The following is a 27,350-nucleotide window of genomic DNA, read 5'->3' on the forward strand; positions in this document are numbered from 1 at the left end:
TATAGAAGTGCAAGCAAAATAGAACACTAATATTAATAAATATGCTGTACTACACAAATACCTAGTAGCCAACCTACTTGCACTAAACCCCTGTAATTACAGTAAAATACCAACATTCTATTTTGATAAAACGTTGCCTTTTTGGGGGGGCGGAGGTCATTCGAATAATACCCAGCAGTGTGCTTTGCAAATGTTCATTTTTAACATTTACATTTTGGTCATTTAGCAGACACTCTTATCCAGAGCGACTTAAAGTCAGTGTATTAAACTAAGGTAAACAATAACATACCACAGTCATAGCAAGTAACAAGATTATGTTATCGTTACTGAGAATTTTGTAGTTGAGCGGGCTACTTACAAGTGTATGTATGTATTTTCTAATACAAATATACATGTATTGTAATTTAAGTAATTTAATTTAAGCATGCAGTGTAGTTCAGGTTAATGAAATACAAATTACTAAATAGGTATTGAAATACCTATATCAAATAAATGCAGAAATACTGCCTGTTGTTGGCACTAGTTAACTGCACTGTAAATCTGCAACAGATTAATAACCACTGTGCTTCCAGTAATTCACTGTAAAATCTAGAAATACAGCATGTTACTGTAGTTGGGTGTTCCAGTAACATTACGTAAATTTGTCTTACAGTAAAGTTCCGGTAAATCTCCAGTAATTTACTGGCTTCTGTGCTACCAGTATTTTACTGTACATTTACAGTAACCTACTGGCTACTGTACTGCCAGAAATTTACTGTAAAAATTACAGGAAATGTTTTACAGTGTACCTCCGTCAGAGTTCAGTGAATATTTCAATATCACGCCCCCTCCCCCCACAAACATTGAGTACTTTGAGTGCGTAGTGGCATTGATTCACAGAGTATAGCCGGTAACAATGTGTAACCTGTAACAACGAGCAGATGTACTGGGCAAGGTTGTTCGTTTAGAGAAACATATGACACAATAGGAAAGAGTCATGCTGTTCACAGAGGAGATGTGCACACAGTTCTGGACTGTACTGTGGTCCACCCCCAGGAAATGGCCCAGTCCTTGTGTTCACTTCCAACAGCTTTATAGTGAGAGTGAACTTTCTGACAGCATCGGATGTTGCTCATCGGAATCAGTCGTATTGACACCTTGTCACTTTTGTCAATGCCCCCCCTGGCCACAAGTGCATTTAGTATACTACTCTGGTTCTCTCTCGTTCATTAACTCCTATTAATATCAAATCATAGGGAGAGTAAGATTTAATTTGTGCTAAGACATTACAGTAAGTATATTCCATCATTAAGGGCTTATATTGTATTATTAAAGGGGTTCAGATAACAGATAACAGGCTATCTGCTTGTGAGCCTGCGGGATAATGCAGGATACTCCTGCTCTGTCCATGTCAACTTGCCAGATGTACTAACTGGGCAGCTGCGTGATAAATGGCAGAGGATTCTGCTTTCTGGCTCGTGGGCCAGGATCTGCATCGGTTTCTAACCTGCTCGCATCCTAAAGGGGTTCCCAAAATGGCACCCACGTGCGCCCCCTTCAACACTGACATTTAAACTCCAGCCTCCTCCCCAGTTGTGACCGCCACGGGGGCCTGCAGCCTCCTCGCTCGCCGACACCAAGCAACACATCTCAGATTAGCGTAGACAGACAATGCTCTTTCTTACCACAGACTCACTGCATCTCCGCTTCATATGAAGCAGAAAGGGCCATTCATAGTTACAGCATTTCCTATAAGTCAATGGCTATGGATTGGACTATTCTTGGATACTTTCTTGAATATTTGGATGACTATTTCTACGGATTGGGGAAGATGATAACGTCAGTAAAAGCTATATTATCCCAGCCAAATGTCTAATGTTTTGCTTCCAAATGGAATCATCAAACAATCATTAAATGTACAAAACACTATCTTTCTTTCCTCTCAGTACACCACGGAATGTTCTCAGAATAGGCTATTCAAATCAGATTCTCACTCCAGCTATGCCTCTAGCTAACAACCATAGCGGTTAGAGGAAGGTGTCGCTGTGAATACTTAACATTGTAATGCAATGCAATGTAATGCAAGTCAGCCCTTACTTTGGAGACCACTGTCAGAGAGAGAGAGAGAGAGATTGAGAGAGAGAGAGACTCTCTCTCCAAAATACCAAACCACATGGCACAGTATCAAAGGCATTTCTTCAGTCCAAAAGGTCAGGTGATGGTTAAAGGTTGGCAGAGTTACGGCTACGACTGCAGCTTCACTTTCATCAGTCTGCAACAGCTGGAGTCTCCAAAGAGAAGAGAGAGATCTGAACAGGGCGGCAGGCACAGTGGGGCTGCTCCCATATGACATTTCCCATCCATATCTATCAGCCACGGCCTTGGCATTTAAGCCACTTTTAGAACAGCCTCATTGGCTTGAATGGCTTCCTGGTCAGAACAGATGATGAAATCGTTATAGGTCTTTTAGGTGTGTGGGGTTTATGAAAGTCATTTCTATATTAAAGGAGATCATTGATGGCTTGTTAACGTGGGAATTAAGGGCCGTCATGGATGTGTTAGTATCACCCTCATTCGAACGCACTGGCAGACAAACACACACACAGACACACACACACAGACGCACACACTCGTATTATCTATGCATATTCACTTTACCCCTACCTACAGTACATATACAAATTACCTTCACTAACCTGTACATTGACTCGGTACCGGTACCCCTTGTATATAGCCTCGTTATTGTTATTTTATTGTGTTACTTTTTACTACATTTTTTACTTAAGTTTATTTAGTAAATATTTTCTTAACTCTATTTCTTGAACTGCATTGTTGGTTAAGGGCTTGTAAGTAAGCATTTCACGGTAAGGTCTACTACACCTGTTGTAATTCGGCGAATGTGACAAGTAACATTTGATTCGATCTCCTCACAACACAAGTGAATAACACCAGTCCCTATGGTTGATCATAGTCTCTTTTTTTAGAGTGGCTACTACTTTACATAGAGAACATCAACTGGAGAGATTGTACCACTCTTACACAATCGACAGCAGAAGACAGTAGGGACCAACATCTTAAAAAAGGAAATGTGCATGTGTCACACACTAATACACAAACATAAAATAAATTCAAATTAGATGCTAGATTATTTATATAAAAATGTGACTTTATCAAAAATCTTCTTCTGCGGACCGTTAACAGTACCGGCTTCAAAAAATATAACCAAGCAGTATGCAAATATAAAGCAGAAGCTTTGAAGTAGAGCATATAGCCATGCTGCTTCAATATCAATTTGTTAACTTCGATCGTATTTATTTCCTTATGTATGTTTTTGTTTTTCCACTCGGGTAGTAGCTAGGGGTCAGAGCGGGTCTCCTTTGATGTCTCCAGTAAAATAATTTGTGCTCCACGCTCTGAAGAGAATGATTGCCTCCATGGGGTTTCACATTATATATACATGATATATTATTGTTGTACTATAGATGGGTACCCAATAAGGTCATGGGGAAGGGGGTGGGGTTTACTTTGCCTATATACAACTCATTGCACAATAACTTATACTCAATATACAGTAGCTGGCCTATTATATGCAATACAATGTTTTGGAAAAATGAAATACATTCTCACAATCACCCGACCTCAACCAATTGAGATGGTTTGGGATGAGTTGGACCGCAGAGTGAATTAAAAGTAGCCAACCAGTCCTCAGCATATGTGGGAACTCCTTCAAGACTGTTGGAAAAGCATTCCAGGTGAAGCTGGTTGAGAGAATGCCAAGAGTGTGCAAAGCTGTCATCAATGAAAAGGGTGACTACTTTGAAGAATCTCAAATATAAAATATATTTGATTTGTTTAACACTTTTTTGGTTACTACATGATTCCATGTGTGTTATTTCATAGTTTTGATGTCTTCACTATTATTCTACAATGTAGAAAATAATAAAAAAAATTAAGAAAAACCCTGGAATGAGTAGGTCTGTCCAAACTTTTGACTGGTACTGTATATTTTTTCTGTAAATCACATTTGCTACGCATGGCCTGTCTGCAACGAACTTGAAACATTGTATCTACTATTAACTTGGGTCCGGCCGAATGTAGGCTATTTGCGCAAGGGATAAGAAGTAATCAGGTAGGCCTATTTTATGACGTTTGCACTGGATCAGAGTATGACATTTTTCCCTTTCATGCTGAGTGGTTATCGAAAGGGAGAGACTATCGTTATTCTCAATTAATGTAAAAACAGACTTTGTTTGCTATCAGATCCCCATATGCTTTTATATGCTTACATTTGTGCGCAGGCCAGGTAACCTATAGGCCTACTTCTATGCATTATCAGGTGCGCTTCCTTACTCAACATTGACAGGAGCACTCCAAACAAAAGACAATGACTAAATTTACAAAACTCGTAAATTTCATTAAATAAACCCAAACTTTTTTCTCACTGGTTTGGTAGCATAGGTTGTGCGCTCTGCAAACAAAGTGTCCACTCTAACAATGAGAACGGTAAAGATTGGAATAATAATTAATTGAAAGCATTAACAGAAATGACCATAACCAAACAAACTTTGTAGATTATAAATTATAGGAATTAACGGTAAATGTACTACTGGTGTGTCACGCCCTGACCTTAGCGATCCTTTTTATGTCTCTATTTTGGTTGGTCAGGGCGTGAGTTGGGGTGGGCATTCTATGTTTTTATTCTATGTTGTCTATTTCTATGTGTTTGGCCGGGTGTGAATCTCAATCAGAGGCAGCTGTCTATCGTTGTCTCTGATTGAGAACCATACTTAGGTAGCCTTTTCGCACCTGTGTTTTGTGGGTAGTTGTTTTCTGTCTTTGTGTCTGCACCAGACAGAACTGTTTCGTGTTGGTCTATTTTTGTTATTTTGTCTTAGTGTTCTGAGTTAAATAAATATCACGAACACGTACCACTCCTTCTTCATCAGACGATTGTTACATGGTGATATATGTAATTGGGTATTGATGTACAATAACAATCAAACGCAAACAATTCACACAATGAAGTTATGAAACAATTTGTACACAAATTGGCAGGAGAGAGTGCATTCTGGAGAGAGACATGCATTGTGCATTTTAGCCACACTCCCCTTCTTCTTGGACTGTGCCATCCCATAAAAGCCAATTTATGCTTGATCCGAAAATGTGGTCGGAGGCTTCGTACTGTATGGAGGGTGTGATGCAATTGCGGAGCTTCCGGAGGCACGCAGAGGCCAAATCAACCTCTGCGGAGGGCTCCATGTAGCTCCACATTGACATGATTGGTTGACGGTAGGTGAGGGCGGTACATCCTGTAAAAACAAAAACTTACTTGCTTTACAATGGTTCTGCTCTGCTAAGCGCAAGGAGTATGAAAGCCCTGATGTCTGCGGATGCTGCATCTCTGTGAATGCTGTACGCCCACTTCAGACGTCAGATAGACCATGCAGAGCCTTTAAGTCTTGGCCTCCGCAATGGATTAGTTCACTGAGATAGGCGCGAATAAGACAGTTGACTTGTGTGCCATAAAAAAATGTATATTTCCTACTGCTCGACCAACAGCCTATCGACCAAACAACTAATTGGGGGACTTCAATGAGGTCCAGCCAACTTTCTGATACAGCCTGCAGTGGGGAGTATTAAAACTGTCACCTGTGATAAAGCGGAGGGCGCTATAGTAGACGGGATCCAAAGGTTTAAAAGTAGTGGCTGCTGCAATTTGGTAAGAGAGGCAAGATCTATTTCTAAAATATAAGCTCACTTTAAATCGTAGCTCATGCATATGTTTAATAACCTCTTAAATATAATGGCAAAAAAAAAGATTTCCGCCTAAATAGACATACCCAAAAGTAACTGCCATTCATGTATAATTACATGCTTCTGGCATGCAAAAACGTGGTATATTTGGAAAGACGACATCTGGGAGATGAGGAAATGATCAGAGGGTAGGAGTTACATAGTTCCGAATACACAAGATCAAGCACACACTAAATAACTGCTTTTTAATATTTTGAAAGTTGACAAGCTGTAAGTGAATTTATGACTGGAGCTGGAAACACTGATGGCTTCCACAACATGTGAACAATATGGGATTGATAGACAACTAGAAATAAGCAGATGTTTTAGTAAGTGGTGTCAGGTGTGGTCACAGGACGTTTCCAAGTGTCCCTAAACCTCTCCAAAGTGGCATACAGTATGTCTGTAAATTAGATAATTCCAGTGCTATTACATATTTGCAATCCCTAAGTGCTATTTGTTCAGTATGAAAACACAAGTTCTACCATATCAACCTCACACACACATTGTGGTGTTATGGGGTATCCAGGGTACATTCACGTGTCCTTTCAACCTGTCCAAAGTGGCCAAATGTGGTAATTGCACTGTTTTTGCACACTGGATGTGCCTAAAAGTTATTGTTCACTAAATGTCTACAACACCAACCTCTCGCAAACATTGTGTTGGTGTCAGGGGACATGGATGCCTACAGCGCGTAAACAGGCAAAACCATATTTTTGATGTGCAAAGATATAGTAAAGAACTTTTGTGAAAGAGCACAGTTTGAAAGATATGGGGTAATAACAGAGCTGTTATTCGGGAAGCAGAAGCAACGTTTAATAAAACAAAACTAGAAACGAGCTATATGCCGGTAGACAAGAATAATACCAACTGGTGAGAAAACATGAGTGACATAGGTCAGCGTGAAGTCGAACCTGGTGAAGAAAAGTGCACATCTGGCTTGGCACGGATTCAGTATCCTCGCTGTCCGCATGTACTCTAGGTTCCGATGGTCAGTGAGGATGACGAATGGTTCCTTGGCGCCCTCCAGCCAGTGTCGCCACTCCTCTAATGCCAACTTCACCGCCAGGAGCTCCCGATCGCTGACATCGTAAAATAATTACGGAGGAGGAGGAGTTTCTTGGAGAAAAAAAAGCACAAGGATACAATTAATGGGTTACCCTGTCTTTGTGACAAAACTGCCCCCACGCCCACCTCAGATGCCTCAACCACAAAAGGTAACATGGGATCAGCGTGTTTTAGCAAGGAGGCGGAGGTGAAACGCCTTTGAGGAGACGAAAGGCCTCGTCGGCTGCTGGAGACCACACCAGCCTACGAGGCCCACCCTTGAGGAGGGAGGTGAGAGGTGTGGCAATGGCACTGAAGTTCCTGATGAAGCGGCGGTAGAAGTTGGCAAACCCCAAAAACCATTGTAACCCCTTGATGGTGGTTGGGACTGGCCATGACCTTACCGCATCTACCTTCTTGTCCTCCATCTTCACTCCCTGCGGGCTGATTTGGTAACCCAACAAGGATACAGCACTCTGGTGAGATTGGCACTTCTTCGCCTTGACGAGCAGGTGATTGACCAAGAGGCGTTCCAGGACTGCTCTAACGTGGGTGATGTGATCTTTCAGGTTGGTCGAGAAGAACAGGATGTCATCGATGTATACAGTCACCTGCTTTCCGAGCATGTCCCTGAACACCTCGTTGACTAATGCCTGGAACACTGACGGAGCATTGGCTAAGCCAAAGTGCATAACCAAATACTCGTAGTGACCAGACATCGTGCTGAATGCCGTCTTTCACTCATCCCCCTCCCAGATGTGGATGAGATTGTAGGCACTTCCGCAGGTCCAGTTTGGTGAAGCGAGCAGCTCCCCGCGGAGCTGCTCGATGGCACCAATGGGAGAGGGTACCGATACTTCTCGGTGATGTCATTGAGTCCTTGGTAATCGATACATGGGCGTAATCCTCCCACCTTCTTGGCCATGAAGAAGCCAGCCGACGCAGGAGACGTGGATGTGCGGATGAAACCCTGTTGGATCGCCTCTTGAATGTAATCCTCCATGGCCTGAGTCTCAGCCACAGACACAGGGTAGATGCGTCTGCGCAGAGGTGTAGCACCGGAAAACAGGTCGATGGCACAGTCCCAGGGGTGATGAGGAGGGAGACAAGTAGCGCGGATCTTGGAGAATACCTCCTTTAGGTCCTGGTATTCCCCCAGGATGTTGGGCTGAAGGGCAACCATAAGACTCAACCGATGTGGAACCACAGGGGACAGGGAAGCAGGTCTTCCGGCATTCAGGTGACCAGTCTGATTTTCATCCTCGACCATGAGATGATAGGGTTATGGCATTGGAGCCAAGGGAGGCTGAGGATGATTTTGTGACCTGGTGCACACCTGAAGAAAGAGATGCTCACCTGGTGATTGGACTCCACGGTGAGGGTGAGTGGTTGAGTGATGTGTGTGATGGTCCCAAATCCTAATGGCTGACAGTCGAGTCCTTGAACTGGAAAAGGAGAGGAGAGCGGATAGATGGTAATGTTGAGGGAGGAGGCAAGAGTCTGATCCATAAAGTTTCCAGCAGCGCCAGAATCCACTAAAGCTGTAGACACAGTACATGAGGGACAGTCAGCCAGAGTGATGGACACCAAAAAGAGTCTAGCAGGAGCTGAATCTGGAAAACTCACTCCTGGACCAGGGGATGGAATGTCACATGTCTGTCCTTCTGCTCTAGTGGATCCCGGATTCTGAAGTACTGGACACGGCTCGAGCTTGTGCTCTCTTTGCCCACAGTACAGACATAGCCCCAGCTGTATCTGTCTGTGTCGTTCTGCCGCAGAAAGGCGTGTGACCCCTACCTCCATGGGTAGGTGAGCGCATACTCAGCAGCCGACTGATTCCCCTGCTGTAGTTGAAGCAGACGCTCACCGCCCCCTCTGCGGGATGATCAAAAATGCATTTAAACAGAGCAATGAACCCCTCATAAGAATCTAGCTCCTCCTCTCCTCTCTCCCAGGCGGCCAACACCCATCCCAATGCCCGCCCGGTCAGCAGAGAAATAACCGTGCCAACCTTAGACCTCTCGGTGGTGGGGGCTCCCAACTGGCGTGAAAAATACAGGGAGCACTGAAGGAGGAAGCCACGGCATTTGCATGGTTTACCGTCTTATTTATCCGGGAGGGATAGACGGGCATCGCTGACCTGTGCGGGATGCTGAATGGAGCGTTGCGCTGGCTCCCTGGGTAGACTAGCTCTAGAGTATCCTCCGATGCTGGGCTGCAACGTCTCTCGGGGATGTTCCAGTCGCTGCAGACTACGGAGAACCTCTTCCATGGCTGTCCCCAGTTGAGCCAGCTGGTCATGGTGTTGACGTAGAACGTACCCTTGTTCGTCGCCCGTCTGAGAGATTGCCGACTTTCCTGCTGCTTCCATAGTTTGAGTTGGTATTCTGTAATAACAGCGCTGCGAGTCGGAAAGCAGGTGAAATGTTTTAAGAAAACAACAAAAACAGAAAAGAGACAATTCCATGTGGCTATACACCAGCACACAAGAATAATACCAACTGGTAAGAAAACATAAGAGAGTGACATATCAAGAGGAGGAAATTATGAAGGTTATGAAGTCCAGGTGTGAATCCTAATGATTAACATGTGCGCCTAATGATGAGTGCCAGGTGGGCGTAATGATGAATCCCAGGACCGGTGGTTAGTATTCTGGCGACGTCGTACGCCGGAGGGGGTGAGCAGGAGAAAATGTGACATATGGCAAACAGAAATCAAACCGGATGGATATCAGAAATAGATGGGAGAGGCTAAGGATGGAGGAAGGACAGGAGTAAAAACAAACAAAATAGAACTATAGTAAAACAGACTGTCCATAAAATGTATGTAGTATGTATAATCTGGAAGTAGAGGCCTAAGCATTGCTGTTCACTTCTTTACTCCAATTAGGGGAGGGGTGGTAGGGTTAGAAAGTAATAAAGGAAAATATATTTAAAAAAAGATATGTATACAGTCGTGGCCAAAAGTTTTGAGAATGACCCAAATATTAATTTCCACAAAGTTTGCTGCTTCAGTGTCTTTAGATATTTTTGTCGGATGTTACTATGGAATACTGAAGTATAATTACAAGCATTTCATAAGTGTCAAGGGCTTTTATTGACAATTACATGAAGTTGATGCAAAGAGTCAATATTTGCAATGTTGACCCTTCTTTTTCAAGGCCTCTGCAATCCGCCCTGGCATGCTGTCAATTAACTTCTGGGCCACATCCTGACTGATGGCAGCCCATTCTTGCATAATCAATGCTTGGAGTTTGTCAGAATTTGTGGGGTTTTGTTTGTCCACCCATCTCTTGAGGATTGACCACAAGTTCTCAATGGGATTAAGGTCTGGGGAGTTTCCTGGCCATGGACCCAAAATATAGATGTTTTGTTCCCCGAGCCACTTAGTTATCACTTTTGCCTTATGGCAAGCTGCTCAATCATCCTAGAATAGGCATTGTTCGTCACCAAACTGTTCCTGGATGGTTGGGAGAAGTTGCTCTCCAAGGATGTGTTGGTACCATTCTTTATTCATGGCTGTGTTCTTAGGCAAAATTGTGAGTGAGCCCACTCCCTTGGCTGAGAAGCAACCCCACACATGAATGATCTCAGGATGCTTTACTGTTGGCATGACACAGGACTGATGGTAGCGATCACCTTGTCTTCTCCGGAAAAGCTTTTTTCTGGATGCCCCAAACAATCGGAAAGGGGATTCATCAGAGAAAATGACTTTACCCCAGTCCTCAGCAGTCCAATTCCTGTACCTTTTGCAGAATATCAGTCTGTCCCTGATGTTTTTCCTGGAGAGGAGTGGTTTCTTTGCTGCCCTTCTTGACACCAGGCCATCCTCCAAAACTCTTCGCCTCACTCTGCGTGCAGATGCACTTGGCCTGCTTCCATTCCTGAGCAAGCTCTGTACTAGTGGTGCCTCGATCCCGCAGCTGAATCAACTTTAGGAGGCGGTCCTGGCGCTTGCTGGACTTTCTTGGGCGCCCTGAAGCCTTCTTCACAACAATTGAACCGCTCTCCTTGAAGTTCTTGATGATCCGATAAATGGTTGATTTAGGTGCAATCTTACTGGTAGCAATATCCTTGCCTGTGAAGCCCTTTTTGTGCAAAGCAATGATGACGGCACGTGTTTCCTTGCAGGTAACCATGGTTGACAGGTGAGGAAGAACAATGATTCCAAGCACCACCCTCCTTTTGAAGCTTCCAGTCTGTTATTCGAACTCAATCCGCATGACAGAGTGATCTCCAGCCTTGTCCTCGTCAACACTCACACCTGTGTTAACAAGAGAATCACTGACATGATGTCAGCTGGTCCTTTAGTGGCAGGGCTGAAATGCAGTGGAAAGGTTGTTTTGGGATTCAGTTTATTTGCATGGCAAAGAGGGACTTTGAAATGAATTGCAATTCATCTGATCACTCTTCATTACATTCTGGAGTATATGCAAATTGCCATCATACAAACTGATGCAGCAGACTTTGTGAAAATTAATATTTGTGTCATTCTCAAAACTTTTGGCCACGACTGTATATTTATTTATATGTATGTATGTGGATATGTACAGTTGAAGTCGGAAGTTTACATACACCTTAACCAAATACATTTAAACTCAGTTTTCACAATTCCTGACATTTAATCCTAGTAAAAATTCCCTGTCTTAGGTCTGTTAGGATCACCACTTTATTGTAAGAATGTGAAATGTCAGAATAATAGTAGAGAATTCTTTATTTCAGCTTTTATTTTTTCCCAGTGGGTCAGTTTACATACATTCAATTCGTATTTGGTAGCATTGCCTTTAAATTGTTTAACTTGGGTCAAACGTTTTGGGTAGCCTTCCACAAGCTTCCCACAATAAGTTGGGTGAATTTTGGCCCATTCCTCCTGACAGAGCTGGTGTAACTGGGTCAGGTTTTTAGGCCTCCTTGCTCGCACACGCTTTGTCAGTTCTGCCCACAAATTTTCTTTGGGATTGAGGTCAGGGCGTTTGTGATGGCCACTCCAATACCTTGACTCTGTTGTCCTTAAGCCATTTTGCCACAACTTTGGAAGTATGCTTGGGGTCATTGTCCATTTGGAAGACCCATTTGCGACCAAGCTTTAATTTCCTGACTGATGTCTTGAGATGTTGCTTCAATATATCCACGTAATTGTCCTTCCTCATGATGCCATCTATTTTGTGAAGCGCACCAGTCCCTCCTGCAGCAAAGCACCCCCACAACATGATGCTGCCACCCCCGTGCTTCACGGTTGGGATGGTGTTGTTCGGCTTGCAAGCCTCCCCCTTTTTCCTCCAAACATAAAGACGGTCATTATGGCCCAACAGTTCTATTTTTGTTTCATCAGACCAGAGGACATTTCTCCAAAAAGTACGATCTTTGTCCCCATGTGCAGTTGCAAACCGTAGTCTGGCTTATTTTATGGCAGTTTTGGAGCAGTGGCTTCTTCCTTGCTGAGCGGTCTTTCAGGTTATGTCGATATAGGACTCGTTTTACTGTCGATATAGATACGTTTGTACCTGTTTCCTCCAGCATCTTCACAAGGTCCTTTGCTGTTGTTTTGGGATTGATTTGCACTTTTCGCACCAAAGTATGTTTATCTCTAGGAGACAGAACGCGTCTCTTTCCTGAGCGGTATGACGGCTGCGTGGTCCCATGTTGTTTATACTTGCGTACTATAGTTTGTACAGTTGAACGTGGTACCTGCAGGCGTTTGGAAATTGCTCCCAAGGATGAACCAGACTTGTGGAGGTCTACAATTTTTTTCTGAGGTCTTGGTTGATTCCTTTTGATTTTCCCATGATGTAAAGCAAAGAGGCACTGAGTTTGAAGGTAGGTCTTGAAATTCCTTCACAGGTACACCTCTAATTGACTCAAATTATGTCAATTAGTCTATCAGAAGCTTCTAAAGCCATGACATAATTTTCTGGAATTTCAAAAATATAGGCCAATGTTTCTGCAATAAGTCGGGCAGAGAGCTGCAGTAAGAAGGGATCAAGTGAATCAGCGTCTCTATGGATTTTTTAACATCAATCTTTAGCAAAGCACTTAATACATCATAGACATCAAATGGTTAAAATGAAAATAAAGTATGTGGGTCTATTTGTGCATCATTCGCTGCAATCTGTTTTGAGATGACTAAAGGACTCCCTCTAGTGAAATGAGGTGAATTTTCAGAGACTATCCTTTCAAACAGGTGGCCAGCTGAAGCAAAATGGTTATTAAAAGCACCACAAATTCCCATTCTGTCTGGTATGGGACCAAAACCTGCAGGGGCAACGAAGGGGTGGAGTTTTGTTTCAAAGATTTGACATCTTTCCAGAAATTGGCTGTATTACCACCACTCTCCGATACACAATTCAAGGAATATGTTGATTTAGCTTTTCTAACCAGAGATAGGGGAAAGGGGGATACCTAGTCAGTTGTACAACTGAATGCCGGCCACTGAAATGTGTCTTCCGCATTTAACCCAACCCCTCTGAATCAGAGAGATGCGGGGGGCTGCTTTAATCGACATCCACATCTTCGACGCCAGTGGGTTAACTGCCTTGCTCAGGAGCAGAATGACAGATTTTTACCTTGTCAGCTCGGAGATTCGATCCAGCAACCTTTCGGTTAATGCCCCAACTCCCAAGGCTACCTGCCGCCCCAATAGATAGACATCTATTTCTTAAATGTCTGAAGGACTGCCAATCAGATGTAGAATCAGTCAGTCTACCCTTAGCCCAAGCTACATATATTTCCTGTAATTTCTTAGACAATTCATACATGAACCAAGAATTAGATCTGTATTTTACCTTTAGCCTTTTGTACGGCGCATGTTAATCTGCAACAGAACTAAACATGGAAATAAAAGGGCCTGATCAGAGTCAGTGATAGTTGACACAACCCAACAGTCACTCAGACAAAACATTTTGCTCATTAAAATTCCAGAAATGTATCTTTGTAAAAATACGTGAGCGAGATTTATGTATCTTAACATCTGTTATTCAGGCAACAGGACAATGGTCAATGAACTTATTAGCAAATGTCCCATTGGCTGTATATTTAGGAGGGGCTTTTGTTTGAAAAATATCTCGAAAGGTAGATTTTTCAGGGTGTTTAAAGTTGGGGCTAGTTGGTTTAGTTATCAGCTGAGTTAGATGTAGCTCAGTACAAATATCTTTCAGAGTACCAAATACTGGCATCAACCAATCCAGATTAAGATTACCCAAAATGAATCATTCTGATTGCGCATAGTTAGACAGCAGGTCAGACAATTTGCTCAGACATGCTCCGGAGCTATTTCCCCCGCTTTGGCCTGGATGTGTCAATGTGTAGTTCATAATGCATAATCTATGAGTAGAATTACTGTTTTACCTCAATTAGCCACAAGATCCCTAGTTTGAACGTAACTGTTTTACTTGAAGCTGTACTGCGCCATTTTCCCTACATTTTTCCCCACGTGGGCCAGCCCCCTAGCAATTTGAGTTCAACCAATGAGCTTCAGCCCCTCGCCATATGAGTAACAGCTAGCAATATGCACATAATGCACCCACAGCAGAGCAGAGAGAGAGCAATGACGTGGTGCACAGATATCTGCACATACAGTATGTGAAGTAGTATGCAATTTTCGGGGACCACTTTTGGCTCATGAGTGCTACTATTAGAACTAATGGGGGAAAAGTGTACAAAAGTACCAAAGAATGCCTATAAGAGAAATTTAACATTTTACATTTTCAATCTGATACAAGATGATTCTGTTAAGGTTGTGTTTACATTGCATCCTAATCTCCCACATTGTAATCTCATTCATTAGACATTCATTAGACAGACATTTGTTTGAGGTGTCTCTCGACTAAAAGTCTACTAAATTACATTTGCCAGTAATATACTACAGTGTTGTGACCTGGCTGTGGCAGAGCGAGCAGATAACAGCCATTAGAGATAGTGTTTCTGCTGAGGCTGTTAAGGTGAGAAGGACATGCGGCATTGGTTGTTGAAGCAACAGATAAATGTGTGCGTCCTGCTGCCGATGAAGAGGTTTACATGGGCTGATAAAAGCTTTCAAGGTCAGCGCTCTATAGAGGGTGTTTGTTATGCATCCCAAATGGCACCCTATTCCCTTTATATTGCAATATTTTATTATATAAAGTCAGTGGAGGATGATTCTGAGTTTATTAGCCTAGGTCAGAAATCTGCAATATTTCTGACCTAGGCTAATAAACTCCGAATCATCCTCCACTGACTTTATTTTATGTTATTAGGGCATAATAAACACCTTATAAATACATTGTAGGTGATTAATAAGTGCTAACATAAAGTGCTGTCATAAAAATACAACACTTTGAAAATACAATACTTTGGGAATAGGGCTTTGTATCCCATTGTAGCCATATTATTTTCACAACTCATAGATATGCAGCAGTGCTACTCGCCACCCCCTGTTCCACCACCCTAAACCTATTTGTTGACACAAGTGCTGTATTTACAGCTGTTTAAAAGTTGCAAATGAGAAGATGAGTGTGAACACAGGGCTAATAGAGACATTTATTTTCATATTGAGTTGCTAGCAGAGCCTGGCAACATATCACCTTACTAGTCCCTCAGAAAGCAACACCTTCAGTCTCACCTCCTCACAGTCCCAACAAATAACTACTTTTATTATTTCCCCAATTACTTTCCCAATCTTTCCCCAAATGTATTTTAATTTTATTTTACCTTAATTTAACTAGGCAAGTCAGTTAAGAACAAATTCTTATTTTCAATGACGGCCTAGGAACAGTGAGTTAACTGCCTTGTTCAGGGGCAGAACGAACGTTTCGGTTACTAGTCCAACGCTCTAACCACTAGGCTACCCAAAGTTGAATCTGGCATTCCTCAAGGTTCTGTGCTTGGACACCTTTTATTTTCTCTATTATTTTCTCTTTAAAATGTTTTTATTGTGCAAAGACTGTTGTAAAAAACAAAATAACAGGATCAGTGTTTAAAATGAAAAAGGTCTGTTAATTTTTTTTTTTTTACATTTCAGAACACGTTTACAGCCAAACTAGATTGACAATGAGCTAAATTAAACTACATTGGAAATTAGCTAAATGAAAAGTACTTAAAATGGGCAATATGTAGAAATCGCTTCGGTATGCTCTGCTCCAGAGAGTAGCAAACGGCACCCTATTCCCTATATAGTGTACTACTTTTGACCAGGGCACATAGGACACTGGTCAAGAGTAGAGCACTATGTTGAAAATAGGGTACCATTCGGGACTCAGACTATTATGTGCCCATTATTGTTGATCATACTGCATATACAGTAGGACTATCATTTACATGTTACATGTTCAAATATTTTCCAATATCATTGCTCTTAAGCTTGCCATTCTTTATGGTGCAGGAAATTGTCAAGAAAGCCTCCAAATCCAGTTGCCAGAGGTCATCTTTGCCCGTGACCTTTCACTGAGATTAGATTTTGCACATGCTTCCCCAGGACTCTTATTGGGAGAGACCATGAGTGCTTTCCTACATTCTAAGATGGTGGCATTTACTGCCGACATTTCCTCCTACTTGACATATGATGGGATTATATTCTAATGTTTATTTCTCTGCATCCACTTCTGTTAAGTGGCTGAGAGAAATCGAATGGAAATCCTTAAAGGTTCCAGCAATTCTGCAGCGAAAGCCATCACAAGTAAACAGACACAATGATACACAGACCACAAACACACCCCCTTACAGAAAAACCACAGGATTTCACATGTGGAAAATCACATTTTCACAGGTGTAGTTTCATGTTATCACATAAACTTTACATAAGATCACACATGATCATATGAAAATGTGTTTTTGGAACACTTCACGTGTTCACGTGAAATTCATGTGTTTTTTTCTGTAAGGGATGTGAACACAGATGTATACAAATGTATACAAGTCTCGTAAATGTATGTTATGTGCATAGACACATAGACATCCCTAACAGCACACATCATATGCAAAACATGCACACGTGCGTGCACATACAAATGCACACATGCACGCATGCACACACGCACACATACACACACACAACCCTGTGCGGAGATCCCTGCCTGCCATATATAATTTACAATTGGTGGTTGAATAATCAGTTGACGTGCAGCTCAGGGAGTTCTGTGGTTAATGAGTGCCTCTCCACATAAGCAGTTTACAGGAGTTATCGAAAACATGAGGCTTCTGTCAAAATGTCAATGAATCTCAATTTACCCACAAACTTAATCACATGGGGAAGGTTTAATGCGGGCAGGCAACTATAAACGCCCAGCTTCCTCTTCCTAAAGCCTGTCGCATGCTTCCCAGTCTAAACAGTTTGTGCACATATTATGACGACATTTTGTGACGTTTTTGTTCGTTTTGGTATTCGGGAAGTTTATTTTCCGGCTGTTCACGCACACATTTTTTCATGAGGCAAGTCCAAGTTTGGTAGCCGAATTTTACGCCCCTTCATCAGTGATTGATCAACATTAGGGACGGGAACTATGGATGTGATTCTTCAATGAAGTGTTTGCTGTCATTCAACGAGAGAGAGGAGAGAGTGCAGCAGCTAGGCCCTAATATCTGCAGTACGCTACTAGTTTTCATGCTAATTTTTTCACTTGACAAGTACTGCAGCAAACATCTTAGCTAGATGTAAAAATGCGAAACTAAGAACTCCTGGGCAAATAAATCCAAATTAATTACAGATTATTTTGAGGAAGTGTTATGGCTATGCTGTTGCTACGGTGGCTCAAGAGGGCCAAACGAGTAATATTGCCGCTTTTTTCTCGTTTTTCAAGCGAAGGTCTTTAGGGAGTATGCGAGCACAGATGTTCGCTTTACCATAGCTGAGTTCTGCTAGGAGCAAACCGAACCTATGAATGCGGATGCCTTTACACTGTATTCAGAAGTACTGATAAAAAAGACAACTGGTAGGCTGATTAACATATTGTAACGGCTTTCTTCTTCCTCCTCTAATGAGGAGTAGTAGGAAGGATCGGAAGACCAAAATGCAGCGTGGTACGTATCCATAATGACTTTTAATGAGAAATGAATACGACAAAATACAAACTAACAAAGTGAAACCAAAATGAAAACCGAAACAGTCCCGTAACGTGAAACACACAAACACTAAACAGGAAATAACCACCACGAAACCCAGGTGGAAAAGGCTACCTAAGCTGCCCTCAGTCCTGAGCTGCCCCTCAGTCCTGAGCTGCCCCTCAGTGCCAGAGGCGCCCCTCAGTCCAGAGGCGCACCTTAGTCCAGTGGGCTCTTTATTGGGGTTCCCAGTCCGATCTGCGGCGAGGGTCGCTGCTCTGAAGACGTTACTGAAGCGGGTAAGACTATGTGGAGTGGGGTCCACGTCCCGCGCCAGGGCCGCCACCGCGGACAGATGCCCACCCAGACCCTCCCCTATAGTTTAGGTTTTGCGGTCGGAGTCCGCACCTTGACCATAGTTTGCTGTGTATGTTTCTATGTTTTGTTTGTCAGGGTGTGACCTGAGTGGCATTCTATGTTGTATGTCTAGTTTGTTTATTTCTATGTGTTTGGCCTGATATGGTTCTCAATCAGAGGCAGGTGTTTGTCGTTGTCTCTGATTGGAGCCATATTTAGGTAGCCTGTTTTGTATTGTGGGGTGTGGTGATTGTTTCTGTTGGTGTGTATTAGTGTTCACATTTCGGGACTGTTGCGTCTTCGTTTATTTTGTTCAGTTTATTGTTTGTTCTTTATTTAAGTATTCGAATAAATATGAATACTCACCACGCTGCGTATTGGTCCGACATTTCCTACTCCTCAGATGAGGAGGACGAAGACTATCGTTACACATATATTCTTAAAAAACAGCCATTAATGTAAAAGCAATGATTTTAAAATAACACTGATCAGATCTGTTGTATTGAAGAACACGATAATGGTCTTCCACTGTGATGGTGCCACCTTTTAACATCCATTTTGTGATTCATTATTTATCTTTTACATTTTTTTTCTGGAGGAGATAATGACAGCATCATCCTCTCACCTGGGGATAGACCGAGGGTGTGAGCAGGGGTGTATGTGCATGGGGAGGGTGTGGGTGGTGACACCAGAGGCAGCGACTGTCTGTCAGAACTCCCTAGGCAACCCAGCGAGGACGTCTGAGCGAGACACCCCCCACCAACCCCGCCCTGTCCCCCAGCCAGCTTAAACCCACCCGTCCCCCTCCTCAGAACCCCCACTGGTACCAGCCACACTGTGTCTATGTCTGCATACTGCTGGCTAACGCAAACCATTGCAGCAGGAGTCTGCAACCCTCGGGTCCTGCACCATCTCTCGCTCGCTCACGCTCTCTCTCTCTCACACTCACACTCCAGATGCGCAGTGACTCCTCGACCCCTCCTGAACACGAACAGGACGGGAGGATGAAAAGTGGAGAGGATGCACAGTCACGGAGCTCTGTGTGCCTTTTAGGAACATCTCTCCACGAAACGGAAGACTGCTGAAACTGTATTGTATGATCTGTACTAGAGGCTGATTCTCCAACCGGCTGCCTGGTGGTGCTGTGAGGTGTATGCACATTTATATTCTCTGTAGGATTTTCATTTACTGTCAATGTCGACATTTCACATCCCTAGTGAAAAACACTGATGATAGAGTGCTGGAATTGAGATTAACAAAAACATTGTATATATTAGGCTTTCTACCGCCCCTCTCCTATTACCCCTCTTGCCCCTCTCGCTTTTCCCTAAGATAGTTTTTCACACATTCGCAGGAGGGCTGTTATGGAGACACTAATGTGATCTGGACAGCAATCAATCTCCTTGATAAAACGTAACGACAACTTAAATGACTTACAAAATGTCATGCTTATTAAAGTGTAATTACTTAAAGAGTGTGGCAAATTTAGGTAATGAGTTGCAAAACAGGGATATTTTTAAGAAAACAGGTTCTGGAAAATCTATAGGGGGACCAGATATTGTGAAGTCTACCGATTAGCGTCCCATCTCCTCACTTTGACATGAGCTTATCTTCGTCGACATCTTCTGCTATCGACGTCCGTGGTATCAGGACATCTTCCTAAGCTGTTTTGTCATTTGTCCCCTTTTTAACAAAGACAGACAGGGCGAGGACAGGACGGAGAGGCTCTGGCTGTGTGCCAAATTGCACCATATTCCCTATGCAGTGCACTACTTTAGACCGGAGCCCAATGAGGAAGCACCCTGTGTCAGCTCTACTCTCAATACTCTGAAGGATACCAGGTTGGTTGGTTCCATGCAAGAGCAGGCACTCTCCAATGTAAGCCTGTGCTATAGTGGAGGACTCCTCCAATTTGATTGGATCTCTTACGACATGATATAAACCCCATAACATCTAACTGGTTGTGCCTTCATTAACTTATTCTCATTTACTTTCATTTACTCATTTACTTATGCTGCAGTAGTTTATGTGTCGGGGGGCTAGGGTCAGTCTGTTATATCTGGAGTATTTCTCCTGTCTTATCCGGTGTCCTGTGTGAATTTAAGTATGCTCTCTCTAATTCTCTCTTTCTCTCTTTCTTTCTTTCTCTCTCTCTCGGAGGACCTGAGCCCTAGGACCATGCCTCAGGACTACCCGGCATGATGACTCCTTGCTGTCCCCAGTCCACCTGGCCGTGCTGCCTGCTTCCAGTTTCAACTGTTCTGCCTATGGAACCCTGACCTGTTCACCGGACGTGCTACCTGTCCCAGACCTGCTGTTTTCAAACTCTCAAGAGACAGCAGGAGCGGTAGAGATACTGCTCAAAAGATACCTCTCAATGATCGGCTATGAAAAGCCAACTGACATTTACTCCTGAGGTGCTGACTTGTTGCACCTCGACAACTCCTGTGATTATTTTATTTGACCCTGCTGGTCATTTATGAACATTTGAACATCTTGGCCATGTTCTGTTATAATCTCCACCCGGCACAGCCAGAAGAGGACTGGCCACCCCTCATAGCCTGGTTCCTCTCTAGGTTTCTTCCTAGGTTTTGGCCTTTCTAGGGAGTTTTTCCTAGCCACCGTGCTTCTACACCTGCATTGCTTGATGTTTGGGGTTTTAGGCTGGGTTTCTGTACAGCACTTTGATATATCAGCTGATGTAAGAAGGGCTATATAAATACATTTGAATTTGAAATAAATTTGATTTGATTTGACTTTCTTTGTCAATTTATGCACACATTTCTCTTGTGTTTTGAAGGCTAATGCATAGTTACTGACACATACTGTCACAGGAACACACATACACCCATGAGCTCGCGCACACACACACACACACACACACACACACACACACACACACACACACACACACACACACACACACACACAACAACACACACACAAAACACACACACACACACACACACACACACACACACACACACACACACACACAAAACGTCTGTCTCCGATTTCCCACTCCTGAGGTAAAAGATAGATCCTGCTCTCACTCTGGTTTCCGCAGAGAACTTATTATTTTTTTATTTATTTAACTAGGCAAGTCAGTTAAGAACAAATTCTTATTTTCAATGACGTCCTAGGAATAGTGGGTTAACTGCCTTGTTAAGGGGCAGACCGACAGATTTTTACCTTGTCAGCTCGGGGATTCAATCTTGCACCTTGGACTAGTAACCTTTCGGTTACTAGTCCAACACTCTAACCACTAGGCTGCCTGCAGCTAATTATCTACAAATAGGTCCAATATGACAAACCACAGCCTTCCATCAATGTTTGCCTTGTGCTCTCTGTGTGTTGAACAAGAATGAAGATGGAGTAAAAGGAGAAAAAGCGAGTCAGACAGTTAGAGGACGAGTGAAAGGTAGATGAGGTAAAGGAAAGGAAAGAGGGCGGGTAAAAAAGAGGGAGGTAAATGCATAAACATAAGAAATAGAGATAAAATAAAACAACAAGAGAATGTAGAGAACGTGTGACAGAGATGGCCATAGGAGGACAGTGAGTGAAGGATTGACCAAGGAAAACGGTCCCGACTATGTTATGCCTGTTGCCATTGACGACGGCAGCAGCACACACACAGGCCACATCCATTTAGTTCCCAGCATGCCTCGTGATAATCTTCATGGCTCACAGTGCCATCGCTGTCTGTCTCATTTCCATAGAAAAACTCATTTAGACGCAGGTCTGCTAGGAGGACTCCAGCGCATCAATGGCTGCTTGATTAGATCCTCACCTCCAATATGCACATTGCTAGCAACATTTGAATATTTATTAGCAGCGTCACCAATGAATGAATGCACATCCCCCCTGCTCTCATGCCCACGCTCATCTTAAGTGTACTTCTGCACTGCTCTTAATTTTGGGTAGCCACAAAGTGACAGCTCTCCAGATAATCTGCTTATTGTTCCTTCCCTGAGCCACTATCATCTGCTATTTAAAGTGTCAAAACCGCACTGCGCTTTGTCTTGTTGTTCTTTATTCTCCATGGGAACCAACGATCCTAAGGAGGACAGGAAATGAATACAGAGGATGTGTATCAAAGCGACACATTTAACAGGAAATACATTTGGCATTCATTTCGGCTCAAGATCAATGTCTGGTTGCATAATGGCAGCCTCATAAAGGATGCAGGCGGTATGGATGGTAGCAGAAGGTAGCGTGGTGATTAAATGCCAAGTTGCCACATCTGGATCCATATCCCCGGAGAACAGCCCAGTCAAATCAAATCAGAGCACAGTTTACAGAGATCTGGAACATTCCAGGTTTGGTTAAGCTCCTTTACAATGATGTTGCATGTCGGGGTGTTGGGAGGACAAGCTCAGTATTCTCTTTAGGGATTTTACTTGGTACGATTTAACGATACAATCTCACAAAAATTGTATTCAATATACAGTTGAAGTCGGAAGTTTACATACACCTTTGCCAAATACATTTAAACTCAGTTTTTCACACTTCCTGACATTTAATCCTAGTAAAAATTCCCTGTCATAGGTCAGTTAGGATCACCACTTTATTGTAAGAATGTGAAATGTCAGAATAATTGTAGAGAGAATGATTTATTTCAGTTTTCATCACATTCCTAGTGGGTCAGAAGTTTACATACACTCAATTAGTATTTGGTAGCATTGAGTTTAAATTGTTTAACATGGGTCAAACGTTTCGGGTAGCCTTCCACAAGCGTCCCACAATACGTTGGGTGAATTTTGGCCCATTCCTCCTGACAGAGCTGGTGTAACTGAGTCAGGTTTGTAGGCCTTCTTGCTCGCACACGCTTTGTCAGTTCTTTCCCCAAATTTTCTATACGTGTGAAGTCAGGGCTTTGTGATGGCCACCCCAATACCTTGACTTTGTTGTCCTTACGCCATTTTGCCTCCACTTCGGAAGTATGCTTGGGGTCATTGTCCATTTGGAAGACCCATTTGCGACCAAGCTTTAACTTCCTGACTGATGTCTTGAGATGTTGCTTCATGATGCCATCTATTTTGTGAAGTGCACCAGTCCCTCCTGCAGCAAAGCACCCCCACAACATGATGCTGCCACCCCCGTGCTTCACGTTGGGATGGTGTTGTTCGGCTTGCAAGCCTCCCCCTTTTTCCCAAAAAAATAACGATGGTCATTATGGCCAAACAGTTATATTTTTGTTTCATCAGACCAGAGGACATTTCTCCAAAAAGTACGATCTTTGTCCCCATGTGCAGTTGCAAACTGTAGTCTGCCTTTTTTATGGCAGTTTTGGAGTTCTTCCTTGCTGAGCGGCCTTTCAGGTTATGTCGATATAGGACTTGTTTTACTGTGGATATAGATACTTTTGTACCTGTTTCCTCCAGCATCTTCACAAGGTTCTTTGCTGTTGTTCTGGGATTGATTTGCACTTTTTTCACCAAAGTACGTTCATCTCTAGGAGACAGAATGCATCTCCTTCCTGAGCGGTATGATGGCTGTGTGGTCTGATGGTGTTTATACTTGCGTACTATTGTTTGTACAGATGAACGTGGTACCTTCAGGCGTTTGGTAATTGCTCCCAAGGATGAACCAGACTTGTGGAGGTCTACAATTTTTTTTCTGAGGGCTTGGCTAATTTCTTTTGATTTTCCCATGATGTCAAGCAAAGAGGCACTGAGTTTGAAGGTTGGCCTTGAAATACATTCACAGGTACACCTCCAATTGACTCAAATTATGTAAATTAGCCTAACATGACATAATTTTCTGGAATTTTCCAAGCTGTTTAAAGGCAGAGTCAACTTAGTTTATGGAAACTTCTTACCCACTGGAATTGTGATACAGTGAATTATAAGTGAAATAATCTGTCTGTAAATAATTGTTGTAAAAATGACTTGTGTCAAGCACAAAGTAGATGTCCTAACTGACTTGCCAAAACTATAGTTTGTTAACAAGACATTTGTGGAGTGGTTGAAAAACGAGTTTTAATGACTCCAACCTAAGTGTATGTAAACTTCCGACATAAAAATAATCTATAATCTGTTCCACATGGATGTAGTCAGTGCTAGATGTTCCCAGCACAGAAATCAAATGATTAGAAAGGGCATCCCCATTTAAGTCAAGGATTATAGTTCTGTGGTTCCCAGCTTACTAGATAGATGATGAAACAGGACTTACATCGCTGACTCCAGCCTCCAGGATCTTCACACCTGTCTCCTTCTCCAGCTGCTTCTTCTGCTGAACTACATGGGGAGAAACATAAAAAAGGCAAGAGTTGTGTGTGAGTGTAATTGTTATATACAGTACCAGTCAAAAGTTTGGACACACCTACTCATTCAAGGCTTTTTCTTTATTTTTACTTTATTCTACATTGTATAATAATAGTGAAGACATCAAAACTATGAAATAACACTTATGGAATCATGTAGTAACCAAAAAAGTGTAAAACAAATCAAAATATATTAGATTCTTCAAAGTAGCCACCCTTTGCCTTGATGATAGCTTTGCACGCGTTTGGCATTCTTTCAACCAGCTTCACCTGGAATGCTTTTCCAACAGTCTTGAAGGAGTTCCCACATATGCTGAGCACTTGTTGGCTGCTTTTCCTTCACTCTGCGGTCCAACTCATCCCAAACCATCTCAATTGGGTTGAGGTCGGCTGATTGCGGAGGCAGTACTCCATCACTCTTCTTTTTGGTGAAATAGCCCTTACACAGCCTTGAGGTGTGTTGGATCATTGTCAGAATGCTGTGGTAGCCATGCTGGTTAAGTGTGCCTTGAATTGTAAATAAATCACCAAAAGTGTCGCCAGCAAAGCACTCCCACACCATCACACCTCCTACTCCATGCTTCACGGTGGGAACCACACATGCGGAGATAATCTGTTCACCTACTCTGTGTCTCACAAAGACACAGCGGTTGGAACCAAAAATCTCAAAATTGAACACATCAGACCAAAGGACAGATTTCCACCAGTCTAATGTCCATTGCTCGTGTTTCTTGGCCCAAGCAAGTCGCTTCTTATTATTGGTGTCCTTTAGTAGTGGTTTCTTTGTAGCAATTCGACCATGAAGGTCTGATTCACGCAGCATTTATCTGGGCTGCAATCTGAGGCTGGTAACTCTAATTAACTTATCCTCTGCAGCAGAGGCAACTCTGGGTCTTCCTTTCCTGTGGCGGTCCTCATGAGAGCCAGTTTCATCATAGCACTTGATGTTTTTTGCGACTGCACTTGAACATTTTCTGGATTGACTGACCTTCATGTCTTAAAGTAATAATGGACTGTCGTTTCTCTTTGCTTATTTGAGCTGTTTTTGCCATAATATGGTCTTGGTATTTTACCAAAAAGGACTATCTTCTGTATACCACCCCTACCTTGTCACAACACAACTGATTGGCTCAAACGCATTAAGGAAAGAAATTCCACAAATTCATTTTTAACAAGGCACACCTGTTAATTGAAATGAATTCCAGGTTATTGCCTCATGAAGCTGGCTGAGAGAATGCCAAGAGTGTGCCAAAGCTGTCATCAAGGCAAAGGGTGGCTACTTTGAAGAATCTCAAATATAAAATATATTTTGATTGTTTAACACTTTTTTGGGGTTACTACATGATTCCATATGTGTTATTTCATAATGTTGATGTCTTCACTATTATTCTACAATGTAGAAAATAGTAAAAATAAAAGAAAAACCCAGAAACCCAGGAATGAGTAGGTGTCCAAACTTTTGACTGGTACTGTATATATATATATTTTTTTGCTGTGTTTTAGTGAGAGGAATGAATGACGCAGAAGAACATGTTTGACCTTCCAGTTCTATAATGGAACAGGAGACTGTGAGAAAGAGTGTGTGACAGTGTAAGTGTGTATTAAAGATAGATGAATTCTCTCACAGTTTATTGTGCAACGTTTCTACCCGAAGCTCTTCGTCAGCCTATAACTCCAACTCAAACTCCAAGCTCATCAGTGACTGTTCAAAGTCACACTTACAGTTGGCTACGGTACACCAGGTGAGATTTTGAAAGAGTTTGCCCAACCACCCTACATGATCACAGAATACCCTACAGTACAGTGTCTAGAGCACATATGTGGATTGGAGATTTTCTTGTTGCTTTGCTCTGAGGACTTTTTTTTGTGGGGGGGGGGGGGGGTAGTTATCCTAGCGGTTAAGAGCGTTAGACTAGTAACCAAAAGGTTGCTGGTTCAAATCCTTGAGCTGACTAGGTGAAAAATCTGTTGTCGTGTCCTTGAGAAAGGCACGTCAAAGGCAAGTTGCTTTGGATAAGAGTGTCTGCTAAATTACTAAAACTTAAAGTGTTTAGGGGCCAGACCTTTGCACATAGTCAGCTGCCGAGGCACCAGTGAATGTTTACATTGTTAAATTATTTTAATGTAAAAGTGCTAGTTGATCTACTGCATAATTAATTGTTATTGGTTCTTGCAGTACTTAATAGGATCACACTATGAGTTTGATCCATACATCTATTGATCAATTCAAGTATTCCCACGCTAGTTCTAAATGCAATATTTAACAAAGATATTGTCATGAAAATCAAAGTAAGTGACGCAGCGACTGAACGTCCAACATTTAAGATCTACACTTGGCAGACTTTGTTTTATTCTGGTCATGTCTACCCCTTTGAATCCCTTGCTTTGATGGATACATTTATATTGAATTTACAAAATCAAAGGGGTCTTAATAGATTATGCCAAATAATATGGTGAATAGAGCATAATTTTAATTGAGTTTGTTAGCATGTGAATGTACCAGGAAATAAGGGGAGAAGAGAAAGAGGGAGAGCCAGGGAAAGAGAATGAGAATGAGAGAGGGTCCTTTAAATCCCATTTACCCAGATGAAGGGTATGCAAATTACCCTGAAGAGCTGAACCTTACTTCACTCCTCAAATTCTGCAAAGACCTGTTTAATTAGTATTTTAATCAATCCCAATGATTCCACGCACTGCTCAATTTATGCAGCATTCCAAATAATGAAGCATGTTACTTTAGTGCCATCATTAGGAGGGCTACTTACAGCCCTCTCTCTCTCTCTCTCCCTCTCCTTCTCCGACATCCCGCAAGCGCTGATCACCCTATCGTCTCATCAGCGATCACCGTAGCGATGGCGACGTCTAAATGATACTGTCAGGACTTATGGAATTAAGACTGG

The 27,350-nt window shown here is 42.6% G+C and overlaps 1 protein-coding gene across 3 annotated transcripts in view; it reads right to left on the reverse strand.

Annotated features, from left to right (window-relative positions):
- LOC111953520 (receptor-type tyrosine-protein phosphatase N2-like) overlaps positions 1-27,350 on the reverse strand; it is a 251,504-nt gene that overhangs the window by 63,687 nt on the left and 160,467 nt on the right. For all 3 annotated transcript variants that reach the window (XM_023972863.3, XM_023972862.3, XM_070435454.1), the window contains exon 11: positions 24,360-24,424. In XM_023972863.3, coding sequence (XP_023828631.1) covers positions 24,360-24,424 — 65 coding nt within the window. The remainder of the gene's footprint in view (positions 1-24,359; positions 24,425-27,350) is intronic.

Source organism: Salvelinus sp. IW2-2015, linkage group LG27, assembly GCF_002910315.2.
Source record: "Salvelinus sp. IW2-2015 linkage group LG27, ASM291031v2, whole genome shotgun sequence".
In the NCBI taxonomy this organism is placed as follows: Eukaryota; Metazoa; Chordata; class Actinopteri; order Salmoniformes; family Salmonidae; genus Salvelinus; species Salvelinus sp. IW2-2015.